This window comes from Medicago sativa, chromosome 4, assembly GCF_051527215.1.
Source record: "Medicago sativa cultivar Bolivia chromosome 4, Bolivia_mono, whole genome shotgun sequence".
NCBI lineage: Eukaryota > Viridiplantae > Streptophyta > Magnoliopsida > Fabales > Fabaceae > Medicago > Medicago sativa.
In genome coordinates, this window is record NC_140752.1 from 64,262,042 (window position 1) to 64,277,646 (window position 15,605).

Sequence of the window (15,605 nt, forward strand, 5' to 3'; positions counted from 1 at the left end):
ATTTTAAGTTTATGTAAAATAGTTTATGCAACTAAACAAATTTTTATGTGTTATTTCAAAAGTTTGTTAAGATAGTTTAAGGAAAAATAACTTACGAATTCAACTTGTTAAGAATATTTTCTTTAATCAGAACTTATGAATTAACATAAAAGTTTATTTATTTGCATAAGTTATTTTTTCATAACTTAAAAAATAAGGCAATCCGAACGGACCCTAATTCAAGTACCTTCTAGCTTAAAATTTTATATTTTATCCATTTTTATCTAAATTTTACCTTGTAGCCTTAACTGAAAAAAATATTATTAAATACAATTTTAGCTATTTCATATTTATAAGCTGTTTAGACCGGTAATTTTATCAAACACTATAAATTCAACTAACTATATTATCCTCTATAAGCTAGCTTATCAACTATCCTCTATAAGTTCATTCGCGATAAGCTCGCTTATTAGGTATTGACTATTTTTTACAAAACACAACCTTGATGATCTTATCATTTATATGTCGGTGTTGATGTTATAATGAGATATATTTATATATTTACCTTTGCATAGATTTTGTTGATGTTGGTTTTTGCTACTGTAAACTATGCACTCTTTTCTCCTTCATCGATGTTTTATTCCCTTGGTTTTCCTTGGTAAATTTTTAAATTACACAAAATTGGCTCCACCAATCATACATATATATTTATCGCTTCATATTATCTCTTTCTATAGGTAATGTCTAAATTTATCCAATTGTTAGATCGTCACAATTTAAGCTTATAATTTAAAACTAACTAACCCTACTTTTTTCTGTTTTTGGTTTCCCTCTTAAACGAGTGAGTTCCTTGGCCAAAGCTTAAAACAACAACTTGAACAAACTTCCAAACCTCAAACAATCACTAACAAATTTAACCTATATTATCACTTTCTCACACCATTATTCTCCAATATAAAAACCAAGCAAACTTCTTGCTTCTTACCATCCCTCTCTTCTCAATAACTCAATTAGTATTATAATTAATTTAAAATCAAGTATGTTAGAATCATGGCTTGTCATCAAGTAAACAACTCCGTCTTTTGGTGTTTTATTTTACTTGTTAGTATCATCACATTTTTTACAACGAATGCTAGTTCTACCGAGAAAACAAAGATAGAAGACAAGGAAATGAATGTGATTGATCAATGTTGGAGATTCAATCCTGAATGGAGGAAACATCGATAACAACTTGCCATTTGCTCAGTGGGATATGTAGGGAAAATGACAAATAACATAGGTAAGGACTTAATCCATTATAAAGTTACCGATCCAAGTGACCACCCTTTAAATCCAGCACCTGGAACCTTGAGATATGGAGCATCTAGGATTCAAGGAAAAGTTTGGATCACATTCAAAAGGAACATGAACATTAAGCTTGTGAGACCCCTTCTCATCAGTAGTTTCACCACCATTGACGGTCGAGGCGTCGATGTCCACATTGCAGATAATGCGTGCCTGATGATATATAAGGTAATAACTAATGATAAGCTAAAAATAACCAAATAGTATTGAATTTGAAATCAAAATTATAGATGAAATAAATGGACTATTGGAATGTCTCCCATAATGCAACGTTGCAGGATAAAAAAATCCATGTAAAAACAAACTACCAACGCTGGCCTAGTTTAAAAAATTGATATACTATTATATACTAGAATATTAGCTAAAACATGAAACGAATACATTTTGATTTTATTTTATCGTCTCCAAAACTTATACAACATTAAAATTTGAGATAAATTGTATCATTTTTCTCTAACTTTTGTCCATAATGTTTTTTTCATTCAAGTTTGTACAATCATTATTATAGTTAATTTCATTTTATTCTTTTAATATTTCAATCAGCGTCTACTACTTTCTAACTTATAATGACATGTTTGTTATCTGTTATTAGGCAACCAACATAATCATCCACGGAATTAGGGTTCATCATTGTCGACCTCAAGCTCCTGGAATGGTGATGGGTCCCGATGGAAAGATAATTTCATTAGGTCAAGTTGATGGAGATGCAATCAGATTGGTTTCTGCTTCAAAATTTTGGATCGATCATAACACACTTTATGATTGTCAAGATGGTCTTTTAGACGTTACACGAGGTTCCACTGATATAACGATCTCCAACAATTGGTTTAGAGAGCAAAATAAAGTTATGCTTCTTGGCCACGACGATGGATTTTTGAGAGACAAAAATATGAAAGTCACTGTTGTATACAACTATTTTGGACCTAATTGCCACCAACGCATGCCTAGGTAATTTATGATTGCACAATTATTAGTTTTTAATACAATAAACAAATTTAAAAATGAAAAATATTTCCAAATATATTACTAAGTTTTATCATTCATTTAAAAAAATTACAGAATTCGTCATGGATATGCACATGTTGCAAATAATTTGTACATGGGATGGGTGCAATATGCAATAGGTGGAAGTATGGAACCAAGCCTTAAAAGCCAATCAAACCTCTTCATAGCACCTGTAAGAGGGAAAAAGGAGGTAATTATTTCAAGCAATTAATACACCAATCTTTTATGATTGCTTCGTTCATAATATGAGTACAATGTGCTAAATTAAACAAATATTTGGTGTAGGTGACATGGAGAAAAAGTAGTAATGGAATTGGAGATACGTGGGAATTTTATTCAGTTGGGGACGCTTTTGAAAATGGAGCATCCTTCGTGGAAACAAAAGGTGGACAAGTGAAAAAACCGAATTATAGCCCTGAGCAAAATTTTAAAGTTGTTGATGCCAAATATGTAAGGTCATTGACAAGTTCATCCGGCGTGTTACAATGCAGTAAAACCTCAACATGTTGAGTTAAAATTCGTAAAGAAAATTGGTTTCACTCTCGTGATTTTAATATTTGAGAGATTAACTTTTACTATCTACTTATGAAGATATTTTTTAAGAAAGATACAATAGATAGACTTCAACAAAGTGGAGTGTGAGATTCCATAGACACCCCGACCCCAATTTATTATTTTTATGTAGAAAACAATGTTGAACTTGTAACATACCTTGTGGTAGAAATAAGATTTGATGTATGATTCATAAATAGGAAATAAAATTACACTAATGAGGATGACCTTTGATATCCACATGCGTTACAATGTATCATGTCTCGATACAAATTGAATGTGAAGTTTGTTTGGGAAGGGTAAACTACTGCACTTATTAATGAATTTAGAAAATGAATCAATAATTCAATTAAGCGTAAAATTTTATTAATGACATTAAACGTAGTAATTAAAGTAGAGTTTTTATTTAAGGATGAAATTCGAATAATCACAATAGATAAATCTCAACTTAATAAAATAAAGGAAGAAAAAAATTTCATCAATCTATTGGACCTCCATTATTTTTTTTATAGAAAATAGTGTAATGAGTAAGTACATTTATTTAAATTTAGTCTTGTAGTATACTTTGGAAGATGTCATAACTTTCATTTGATGCTTTTATACTCTATTGCTATATAAAAAAAGTGAAGCATTTGTTTTTTATTATAGGAAATGGAATTAAATTATAAAATCAAACGAGACAAACTAGCCTCTCTTACATCATCTTCTAGAGTAAGTTCTAAACTATTAAAAAAAACATCAAACACAATACAATTAAAATGTAAGGAAGAGTGTCTGAGATTTGCTAATAGGTCAGCACGCTAATTAGCCGCGCGATACACATGACAGGCTGAAGTGTTCCATCTAGGGTAGGGGTGTTCAAAACCGAACCAACCCAATAGAAAAACCGCAAACCAAACCAATCCAAACCGAAACCGCAAAAAACCGCACTTGGTTCGGATGAATTCGGATGACTTTTGCACTGAACCGCGCGGTTCGGTTCGGTTTGCGGTTTGCATCTCAGCAACCGAACCAAACCAAACCAAACCGCATAAATAATGAATATTACTTAAATTCCTTTCCAATCACATAGCTCAAGAATAATCTCTTTTGATTCGATTTTTTCATTGTTGCACCATCAGGTTCGATTCTAATTCCTTTCCATCTCTTTCAATTCATTACCAATGATGAATTTGTTTCCTTTACTTCCCAATAATTTATTTCATGCTTATGTTTCTTCTTAATTTTACCTATTTTGATATAAGTTTTACCTAATATTTTATCATATAAACATCAAAATAAAATGTCCTATGTTTATTTTGTAACAAGTTGGCAATATTAGAGTTAATGTAATATTTATTTTATCTCACGATAAAATGCATAAACCGAACCAATCCAAACCGCATTGGTTTGGTTTGGATGACTTTTTAAAAATCAACCGAACCAAACCAAACCGCATGCTTTTTTATCTCGCGATTTAGATGACTTTTATGCTCAAAACCGAACCAAACCGCACCGCGAACACCCCTAATCTAGGGAGGGGGAGAAGAGAGATCGCCTCTTGAAGAAATTAATTATCATGTTAGCCGAGTTCGACAAATAGGCCATTAAATAATCAAACAAGGGATCCCCTAAGCCGAATGAAGGATATGTGACGATAGGGCAGCGAATGAGGGAGATTAAGCTATATTGCTTGGCAAGTACCGAAAGCTGTTGCTGTATACTCTGACTCACAGGATGAGAGAGCATTGGAATAAAATATGTGAATAAGCTCAAATTAGTCATCTCAAACTCTTTATTCATATCTTGTTTGAATTCACTGATGACATCCAGAATAAGTTATAATCTTTTGGGAGTTAACGAATCAAATCGATGAGAAAAAGAAAAACAAAAGCATACTTTAACGCGAGAAAGACGCGAAAGAGAATGCAAAACCGAAGTTGTGATTTAGGGATAACAATGGGTACCATTTGGGCACGGTACTATAGTGCCCATCCGCATACCGCATTCATAAAAAATCACCGTACCTAAACTTATACCCTCGTGGACATCAAGGTTGGTGTCCATCCCTTATGGACATCTAAACACCCGTACCTGCATCCATTACCCAAACTTTAACAACAAAAAGATAATAAATAACAAAAATATCACAACTTAGTTAAAATATGATCTAAAATCTCTTAAATCAACTTATAAACTATTGCACATCCTTTGGTCAAATAAAAAGGATCTAAAATATAAAAACAAGTACATATAACAATAAATATCAAAGACTAATGATTAAATAACTTATTTTAATATTAGATAAAATTTTAATTACAATATAGATAATGTGTAGGCACAGGGAGGTTGGACACTAGAATGCATGTACCTGCTCCCATGCCCGTTCAAATTTGTGGGTAATTACCCAAATTCAGGCCCAGACCTAACAATGCTCTCGTAGCGGCATTTAGTAAAATTCTCGTGTAGAACAAGTCTGTAGAATGTTTAAATTTGTTTCCATATTTCTCTAACTACCTATAGGTTCTTTATCAAGAAATAAGCTTTAACCTCAACATTTGGGGTATGCATGGCAAACCACATATTTGACTTTGTAGCATTTTCTCAAAAATTAATGGTCCGTTTGAATTGATTTATTTTTGAGTGTTTTTAAGAGATAATTTTAAGTTTATGTAAAATAGTTTATGCAACTAAATAAATTTTTATGTGTTATTTCAAAAGTTTGTTAAGATAGTTTATGGAAAAATAACTTACGAATTCAACTTGTTAAGAATATTTTCTTTAATCATAACTTATGAATTAACATAAAAGTTTATTTATTTGCATAAGTTATTTTTTCATAACTTAAAAAATAAGGCAATCCGAACGGACCCTAATTCAAGTACCTTCTAGCTTAAAATTTTATATTTTATCCATTTTTATCTAAATTTTACCTTGTAGCCTTAACTGAAAAAAATATTATTAAATACAATTTTTGCTATTTCATATTTATAAGTTGTTTCAACCGGTAATTTTATCAAACACTATAAATTCAACTAACTATATTATCCTCTATAAGCTAGCTTATCAACTATCCTCTATAAGTTCATTCGCGATAAGCTCGCTTATTAGGTATTGACTATTTTTTACAAAACACAACATTGATGATCTTATCATTTATATGTCGGTGTTGATGTTATAATGAGATATATTTATATATTTACCTTTGCATAGATTTGGTTGATGTTGGTTTTTGCTACTGTAAACTATGCACTCTTTTCTCCTTCATCGATGTTTTATTCCCTTGGTTTTCCTTGGTAAATTTTTAAATTACACAAAATTGGCTCCACCAATCATCATAAACAAAGAAAACATACATATATAAACAAAAATAACAACAATAAGAATGATAAACAATGTCTTGTTTTCCCAAACCCATTTGTATATATTTATCGCTTCATATTATCTCTTTCTATAGGTAATGTCTAAATTTATCCAATTGTTAGATCGTCACAATTTAAGCTTATAATTTAAAACTAACTAACCCTACTTTTTTCTGTTTTTGGTTTCCCTCTTAAACGAGTGAGTTCCTTGGCCAAAGCTTAAAACAACAACTTGAACAAACTTCCAAACCTCGAACAATCACTAACAAATTTAACCTATATTATCACTTTCTCACACCATTATTCTCCAATATAAAAACCAAGCAAACTTCTTGCTTCTTACCATCCCTCTCTTCTCAATAACTCAATTAGTATTATAATTAATTTAAAATCAAGTATATTAGAATCATGGCTTGTCATCAAGTAAACAACTCCGTCTTTTGGTGTTTTATTTTACTTGTTAGTATCATCACATTTTTTACAACGAATGCTAATTCTACCGAGAAAACAAAGATAGAAGACAAGGAAATGAATGTGATTGATCAATGTTGGAGATTCAATCCTGAATGGAGGAAACATCGACAACAACTTGCCATTTGCTCAGTGGGATATGTAGGGAAAATGACAAACAACATAGGTAAGGACTTAATCCATTATAAAGTTACCGATCCAAGTGACCACCCTTTAAATCCAGCACTTGGAACCTTGAGATATGGAGCATCTAGGATTCAAGGAAAAGTTTGGATCACATTCAAAAGGAACATGAACATTAAGCTTGTGAGACCCCTTCTCATCAGTAGTTTCACCACCATTGACGGTCGAGGCGTCGATGTCCACATTGCAGATAATGCGTGCCTGATGATATATAAGGTAATAACTAATGATAAGCTAAAAATAACCAAATAGTATTGAATTTGAAATCAAAATTATAGATGAAATAAATGGACTATTGGAATGTCTCCCATAATGCAACGTTGCAGGATAAAAAAATCCATGTAAAAACAAACTACCAACGCTGGCCTAGTTTAAAAAATTGATATACTATTATATACTAGAATATTAGATAAAACATGAAACGAATACATTTTGATTTTATTTTATCGTCTCCAAAACTTATACAACATTAAAATTTGAGATAAATTGTATCATTTTTCTCTAACTTTTGTCCATAATGTTTTTTTCATTCAAGTTTGTACAATCATTATTACAGTTAATTTCATTTTATTCTTTTAATATTTCAATCAGCGTCTACTACTTTCTAACTTATAATGACATGTTTGTTATCTGTTATTAGGCAACCAACATAATCATCCACGGAATTAGGGTTCATCATTGTCGACCTCAAGCTCCTGGAATGGTGATGGGTCCCGATGGAAAGATAATTTCATTAGGTCAAGTTGATGGAGATGCAATCAGATTGGTTTCTGCTTCAAAAATTTGGATCGATCATAACACACTTTATGATTGTCAAGATGGTCTTTTAGACGTTACACGAGGTTCCACTGATATAACGATCTCCAACAATTGGTTTAGAGAGCAAAATAAAGTTATGCTTCTTGGCCACGACGATGGATTTGTGAGAGACAAAAATATGAAAGTCACTGTTGTATACAACTATTTTGGACCTAATTGCCACCAGCGCATGCCTAGGTAATTTATGATTGCACAATTATTAGTTTTTAATACAATAAACAAATTTAAAAATGAAAAATATTTCCAAATATATTACTAAGTTTTATCATTCATTTAAAAAAAATTACAGAATTCGTCATGGATATGCACATGTTGCAAATAATTTGTACATGGGATGGGTGCAATATGCAATAGGTGGAAGTATGGAACCAAGCCTTAAAAGCCAATCAAACCTCTTCATAGCACCTGTAAGAGGGAAAAAGGAGGTAATTATTTCAAGCAATTAATAGACCAATCTTTTATGATTGCTTCGTTCATAATATGAGTACAATGTGCTAAATTAAACAAATATTTGGTGTAGGTGACATGGAGAAAAAGTAATAATGGAATTGGAGATACGTGGGAATTTTATTCAGTTGGGGACGCTTTTGAAAATGGAGCATCCTTCGTGGAAACAAAAGGTGGACAAGTGAAAAAACCGAATTATAGCCCTGAGCAAAATTTTAAAGTTGTTGATGCCAAATATGTAAGATCATTGACAAGTTCATCCGGCGTGTTACAATGCAGTAAAACTTCAATATGTTGAGTTAAAATTCGTAAAGAAAATTGGTTTCACTCTCGTGATTTTAATATTTGAGAGATTAACTTTTACTATCTACTTATGAAGATCTTTTTTAAGAAAGATACAATAGATAGACTTCAACAAAGTGGAGTGTGAGATTCCATAGACACCCCGACCCCAATTTATTATTTTTATGTAGAAAACAATGTTGAACTTGTAACATACCTTGTGGTAGAAATAAGATTTGATGTATGATTCATAAATAGGAAATAAAATTACACTAATGAGGATGACCTTTGATATCCACATGCGTTACAATGTAGCATGTCTCGATACAAATTGAATGTGAAGTTTGTTTGGGAAGGGTAAACTACTGCACTTATTAACGAATTTAGAAAATGAATCAATAATTCAATTAAGTGTAAAATTATATTAATGACATTAAACGTAGTAATTGAAGTAGAGTTTTTATTTAAGGATGAAATTCGAATAATCACAATAGATAAATCTCAACTTAATAAAATAAAGGAAGAAAAAAATTTCATCAATCTATTGGAACTCCATTATTTTTTTTATAGAAAATAGTGTAATGAGTAAGTACATTTATTTAAATTTAGTCTTGTAGTATACTTTGGAAGATGTCATAACTTTCATTTGATGCTTTTATACTCTATTGCTATATAAAAAAAGTGAAGCATTTGTTTTTTATTATAGAAAATGGAATTAAATTATAAAATCAAACGAGACAAACTAGCCTCTCTTACATCATCTTCTAGAGTAAGTTCTAAACTATTAAAAAAAACATCAAACACAATACAATTAAAATGTAAGGAAGAGTGTCTGAGATTTGCTAATAGGTCAGCACGCTAATTAGCCGCGCGATACACATGACAGGCTGAAGTGTTCCATCTAGGGAGGGGGAGAAGAGAGATCGCCTCTTGAAGAAATTAATTATCATGTTAGCCGAGTTCGACAAATAGGCCATTAAATAATCAAACAAGGGATCCCCTAAGCCGAATGAAGGATATGTGACGATAGGGCAGCGAGTGAGGGAGATTAAGCTATAATGCTTGGCAAGTACCGAAAGCTGTTGCTGTATACTCTGACTCACAGGATGAGAGAGCATTGGAATAAAATATGTGAATAAGCTCAAATTAGTCATCTCAAACTCTTTATTCATATCTTGTTTGAATTCACTGATGACATCCAGAATAAGTTATAATCTTTTCGGAGTTAACGAACCAAATCTACGAGAAAAAGAAAAACAAAAGCATACTTTAACGCGAGAAAGACGCGAAAGAGAATGCAAAACCGAAGTTGTGATTTAGGGATAACAATGGGTACCATTTGGGCACGGTACTATAGTGCCCATCCGCATACCGCATTCATAAAAAATCACCGTACCTAAACTTATACCCTCGTGGACATCAAGGTTGCTGTCCATCCCTTATGGACATCTAAACACCCGTACCTGCATCCATTACCCAAACTTTAACAACAAAAAGATAATAAATAACAAAAATATCACAACTTAGTTAAAATATGATCTAAAATCTCTTAAATCAACTTATAAACTATTGCACATCCTTTGGCCAAATAAAAAGGATCTAAAATATAAAAACAAGTACATATAACAATAAATATCAAAGACTAATGATTAAATAACTTATTTTAGTATTAGATAAAATTTTAATTACAATATAGATAATGTGTAGGCACAGGGAGGTTGGACACTAGAATGCATGTACCCGCTCCCATGCCCGTTCAAATTAGTGGGTAATTACCCAAATTCAGGCCCAGACCTAACAATGCTCTCGTAGCGGCATTTAGTAAAATTCTCGTGTAGAACAAGTCAGTAGAATGTTTAAATTTGTTTCCATATTTCTCTAACTACCTATAGGTTCTTTATCAAGAAATAAGCTTTAACCTCAACATTTGGGGTATGCATGGCAAACCACATATTTGACTTTGTAGCATTTTCTCAAAAATTAATGGTCCGTTTGAATTGATTTATTTTTGAGTGTTTTTAAGAGATAATTTTAAGTTTATGTAAAATAGTTTATGCAACTAAATAAATTTTTATGTGTTATTTCAAAGGTTTGTTAAGATAGTTTATGGAAAAATAACTTACGAATTCAACTTGTTAAGAATATTTTCTTTAATCAGAAATTATGAATTAACATAAAAGTTTATTTATTTGCATAATTTATTTTTTCATAACTTAAAAAATAAGGCAATCCGAACGGACCCTAATTCAAGTACCTTCTAGCTTAAAATTTTATATTTTATCCATTTTTATCTAAATTTTACCTTGTAGCCTTAACTGAAAAAAATATTATTAAATACAATTTTTGCTATTTCATATTTATAAGTTGTTTCAACCGGTAATTTTATCAAACACTATAAATTCAACTAACTATATTATCCTCTATAAGCTAGCTTATCAACTATCCTCTATAAGTTCATTCGCGATAAGCTCGCTTATTAGGTATTGACTATTTTTTACAAAACACAACCTTGATGATCTTATCATTTATATGTCGGTGTTGATGTTATAATGAGATATATTTATATATTTACCTTTGCATAGATTTTGTTGATGTTGGTTTTTGCTACTGTAAACTATGCACTCTTTTCTCCTTCATCGATGTTTTATTCCCTTGGTTTTCCTTGGTAAATTTTTAAATTACACAAAATTGGCTCCACCAATCATCATAAACAAAGAAAACATACATATATAAACAAAAATAACAACAATAAGAATGATAAACAATGTCTTGTTTTCCCAAACCCATTTGTATATTTATCGCTTCATATTATCTCTTTCTATAGGTAATGTCTAAATTTATCCAATTGTTAGATCGTCACAATTTAAGCTTATAATTTAAAACTAACTAACCCTACTTTTTTTTTCTGTTTTTGGTTTTCCTCTTAAACGAGTGAGTTCCTTGGCCAAAGCTTAAAACAACAACTTGAACAAACTTCCAAACCTCGAACAATCACTAACAAATTTAACCTATATTATCACTTTCTCACACCATTATTCTCCAATATAAAAACCAAGCAAACTTCTTGGTTTTTACCATCCCTCTCTTCTCAATAACTCAATTAGTATTATAATTAATTTAAAATCAAGTATATTAGAATCATGGCTTGTCATCAAGTAAACAACTCCGTCTTTTGGTGTTTTATTTTACTTGTTAGTATCATCACATTTTTTACAACGAATGCTAGTTCTACCGAGAAAACAAAGATAGAAGACAAGGAAATGAATGTGATTGATCAATGTTGGAGATTCAATCCTGAATGGAGGAAACATCGACAACAACTTGCCATTTGCTCAGTGGGATATGTAGGGAAAATGACAAACAACATAGGTAAGGACTTAATCCATTATAAAGTTACCGATCCAAGTGACCACCCTTTAAATCCAGCACCTGGAACCTTGAGATATGGAGCATCTAGGATTCAAGGAAAAGTTTGGATCACATTCAAAAGGAACATGAACGTTAAGCTTGTGAGACCCCTTCTCATCAGTAGTTTCACCACCATTGACGGTCGAGGCGTCGATGTCCACATTGCAGATAATGCGTGCCTGATGATATATAAGGTAATAACTAATGATAAGCTAAAAATAACCAAATAGTATTGAATTTGAAATCAAAATTATAGATGAAATAAATGGACTATTGGAATGTCTCCCATAATGCAACGTTGCAGGATAAAAAAATCCATGTAAAAACAAACTACCAACGCTGGCCTAGTTTAAAAAATTGATATACTATTATATACTAGAATATTAGCTAAAACATGAAACGAATACATTTTGATTTTATTTTATCGTCTCCAAAACTTATACAACATTAAAATTTGAGATAAATTGTATCATTTTTCTCTAACTTTTGTCCATAATGTTTTTTTCATTCAAGTTTGTACAATCATTATTATAGTTAATTTCATTTTATTCTTTTAATATTTCAATCAGCGTTTACTACTTTCTAACTTATAATGACATGTTTGTTATCTGATATTAGGCAACCAACATAATCATCCACGGAATTAGGGTTCATCATTGTCGACCTCAAGCTCCTGGAATGGTGATGGGTCCCGATGGAAAGATAATTTCATTAGGTCAAGTTGATGGAGATGCAATCAGATTGGTTTCTGCTTCAAAAATTTGGATCGATCATAACACACTTTATGATTGTCAAGATGGTCTTTTAGACGTTACACGAGGTTCCACCGATATAACGATCTCCAACAATTGGTTTAGAGAGCAAAATAAAGTTATGCTTCTTGGCCACGACGATGGATTTGTGAGAGACAAAAATATGAAAGTCACTGTTGTATACAACTATTTTGGACCTAATTGCCACCAGCGCATGCCTAGGTAATTTATGATTGCACAATTATTAGTTTTTAATACAATAAACAAATTTAAAAATGAAAAATATTTCCAAATATATTACTAAGTTTTATCATTCATTTAAAAAAATTTACAGAATTCGTCATGGATATGCACATGTTGCAAATAATTTGTACATGGGATGGGTGCAATATGCAATAGGTGGAACTATGGAACCAAGCCTTAAAAGCCAATCAAACCTCTTCATAGCACCTGTAAGAGGGAAAAAGGAGGTAATTATTTCAAGCAATTAATACACCAATCTTTTATGATTGCTTCGTTCATAATATGAGTACAATGTGCTAAATTAAACAAATATTTGGTGTAGGTGACATGGAGAAAAAGTAGTAATGGAATTGGAGATACGTGGGAATTTTATTCAGTTGGGGACGCTTTTGAAAATGGAGCATCCTTCGTGGAAACAAAAGGTGGACAAGTGAAAAAACCGAATTATAGCCCTGAGCAAAATTTTAAAGTTGTTGATGCCAAATATGTACGATCATTGACAAGTTCATCCGGCGTGTTACAATGCAGTAAAACCTCAATATGTTGAGATAAAATTCGTAAAGAAAATTGGTTTCACTCTCGTGATTTTAATATTTGAGAGATTAACTTTTACTATCTACTTATGAAGATCTTTTTTAAGAAAGATACAATAGATAGACTTCAACAAAGTGGAGTGTGAGATTCCATAGACACCCCGACCCCAATTTATTATTTTTATGTAGAAAACAATGTTGAACTTGTAACATACCTTGTGGTAGAAATAAGATTTGATGTATGATTCATAAATAGGAAATAAAATTACACTAATGAGGATGACCTTTGATATCCACATGCGTTACAATGTAGCATGTCTCGATACAAATTGAATGTGAAGTTTGTTTGGGAAGGGTAAACTACTGCACTTATTAACGAATTTAGAAAATGAATCAATAATTCAATTAAGTGTAAAATTATATTAATGACATTAAACGTAGTAATTAAAGTAGAGTTTTTATTTAAGGATGAAATTCGAATAATCACAATAGATAAATCTCAACTTAATAAAATAAAGGAAGAAAAAAATTTCATCAATCTATTGGAACTCCATTATTTTTTTATAGAAAATAGTGTAATGAGTAAGTACATTTATTTAAATTTAGTCTTGTAGTATACTTTGGAAGATGTCATAACTTTCATTTGATGCTTTTATACTCTATTGCTATATAAAAAAAGTGAAGCATTTGTTTTTTATTATAGGAAATGGAATTAAATTATAAAATCAAACGAGACAAACTAGCCTCCCTTACATCATCTTCTAGAGTAAGTTCTAAACTATTAAAAAAAACATCAAACACAATACAATTAAAATGTAAGGAAGAGTGTCTGAGATTTGCTAATAGGTCAGCACGCTAATTAGCCGCGCGATACACAAGACAGGCTGAAGTGTTCCATCTAGGGAGGGGGAGAAGAGAGATCGCCTCTTGAAGAAATTAATTATCATGTTAGCCGAGTTCGACAAATAGGCCATTAAATAATCAAACAAGGGATCCCCTAAGCCGAATGAAGGATATGTGACGATAGGGCAGCGAGTGAGGGAGATTAAGCTATATTGCTTGGCAAGTACCGAAAGCTGTTGTTGTATACTCTGACTCACAGGATGAGAGAGCAACGACTGGTTCCTTCTTTGAACTCCAATAAATTGGTGTTCCACCATAGAATAAAATGAAGCCATCAATATATTTCTTGATTAGCATATGTGTAATTTACTAACTTGCATTCATTTTGCTTGTCATCTATAAGGAAGAATATGCCATACCTCAATTTTCTCTTAGTTGTAATCCGACGATAAATCCTTGGTATTTCCATAAATCTGCTCATTATACCAACATTATAAGTTAAGTCAGTTCTTGATCAATATCCTTCTCGTCTGTATCTTTCTTTGCTCGATTGTAATTTCGGTTCAACGTGACATTTCACTATTGTAGTGTTCCATCTTAATTTTCTTAAAAATTTCTCTTGCATACCCATTTTGGTGCATTAGAATCCCTTTGCTTGTTCTAGAAAATTCTATTCATATAAAATATGTGAATATGCTCAAATCAGTCATCTCACACTCTTTATTCATATCTTGTTTGAATGGGTGCTTGCTTGAGCCCATAGAGTGCCCTTTTGATCTTATACACTTTTATTTCCCGATTCTTCACAACATACCCAAATGGTTGCTCTATGTATACTTTTTCATCCAGATGGTAATTTAGAATAGCTGATTTTACATCCATTTGATGTATCGACCAATTGTTGATGTTTTTTTATAGCAGTTACTAGTATCTTAGTTTCAATGCATGCAGCAGGTGCAAATACTTCATCAAAATCAATTCTTACTCTCTATAGAAAACTCTTTGCTACTAGTCTTTCTTTGTGCATATTCACTTCATTCTCTGAGTTCATTTTTACTCACTTAACTCGAATTACTTTCTTATTCTTAGGAAGGTGAACTACTTCCCAAGTTTGATTACTTTTTTAAAAATCTAGTTCTTCGTTCATGGCGCTTCTGCATTTTGAATTCTTTAGAGCATATTCTAACTTTAATGATTCAGATTCAGATAGAAATGCTATGTGCACATTCTCTCCTTCTTCAGTTACTTCATTATTTATTGCCATTTCACATTCTTGAAGTCTAGCTGGCAGTACTCTTTGCCTTATTGATCATCTAGGCGCAATCTCTGGTTGTGTATTGTTGTTTAGCTATTATGATAATTAAACAAACAAGTGATTCATCTAGGTGCACTCTTTGCCTTGT

At 31.6% G+C, this 15,605-nt stretch overlaps 3 protein-coding genes across 3 annotated transcripts; all 3 read left to right on the top strand.

The window, feature by feature from the left end:
• Nucleotides 1–1,227: 1,227 nt before the first annotated feature.
• Nucleotides 1,228–2,838, top strand: LOC146930683 (putative pectate lyase 16). Its single transcript, XM_085702154.1, has 4 exons — nucleotides 1,228–1,491; nucleotides 1,916–2,271; nucleotides 2,383–2,518; nucleotides 2,614–2,838. Exons 1-4 carry the CDS (start codon nucleotides 1,243–1,245, stop codon nucleotides 2,836–2,838), a joined length of 966 nt encoding a protein of 321 aa, XP_085558280.1. The 5' UTR covers nucleotides 1,228–1,242.
• A 3,791-nt stretch (nucleotides 2,839–6,629) lies between these two features.
• Nucleotides 6,630–8,439, top strand: LOC146930684 (putative pectate lyase 4). Its single transcript, XM_085702156.1, has 4 exons — nucleotides 6,630–7,091; nucleotides 7,516–7,871; nucleotides 7,984–8,119; nucleotides 8,215–8,439. The coding sequence occupies exons 1-4, from the start codon at nucleotides 6,630–6,632 to the stop codon at nucleotides 8,437–8,439; spliced, it is 1,179 nt and encodes a 392-aa protein (XP_085558282.1).
• Nucleotides 8,440–11,563: 3,124 nt separating this feature from the next.
• Nucleotides 11,564–13,373, top strand: LOC146930685 (putative pectate lyase 4). The gene is made up of 4 exons (XM_085702158.1): nucleotides 11,564–12,025; nucleotides 12,450–12,805; nucleotides 12,918–13,053; nucleotides 13,149–13,373. Exons 1-4 carry the CDS (start codon nucleotides 11,564–11,566, stop codon nucleotides 13,371–13,373), a joined length of 1,179 nt encoding a protein of 392 aa, XP_085558284.1.
• Nucleotides 13,374–15,605: the final 2,232 nt, after the last annotated feature.

Excerpts from the sequence above, each read along its gene's own strand:
- LOC146930683 (XM_085702154.1), top strand. The coding sequence starts at position 1,243 with ATGACAAATAACATAGGTAAGGACTTAATCCATTATAAAGTTACCGAT. Across the intron at positions 1,492-1,915 it reads CGTGCCTGATGATATATAAG|GCAACCAACATAATCATCCA; the intron begins GTAATAACTAAT and ends ATCTGTTATTAG. Across the intron at positions 2,519-2,613 it reads CTGTAAGAGGGAAAAAGGAG|GTGACATGGAGAAAAAGTAG; the intron begins GTAATTATTTCA and ends TATTTGGTGTAG.
- LOC146930684 (XM_085702156.1), top strand. The coding sequence starts at position 6,630 with ATGGCTTGTCATCAAGTAAACAACTCCGTCTTTTGGTGTTTTATTTTA. Across the intron at positions 7,092-7,515 it reads CGTGCCTGATGATATATAAG|GCAACCAACATAATCATCCA; the intron begins GTAATAACTAAT and ends ATCTGTTATTAG. Across the intron at positions 8,120-8,214 it reads CTGTAAGAGGGAAAAAGGAG|GTGACATGGAGAAAAAGTAA; the intron begins GTAATTATTTCA and ends TATTTGGTGTAG.
- LOC146930685 (XM_085702158.1), top strand. The coding sequence starts at position 11,564 with ATGGCTTGTCATCAAGTAAACAACTCCGTCTTTTGGTGTTTTATTTTA. Across the intron at positions 12,026-12,449 it reads CGTGCCTGATGATATATAAG|GCAACCAACATAATCATCCA; the intron begins GTAATAACTAAT and ends ATCTGATATTAG. Across the intron at positions 12,806-12,917 it reads TGCCACCAGCGCATGCCTAG|AATTCGTCATGGATATGCAC; the intron begins GTAATTTATGAT and ends AAAAATTTACAG.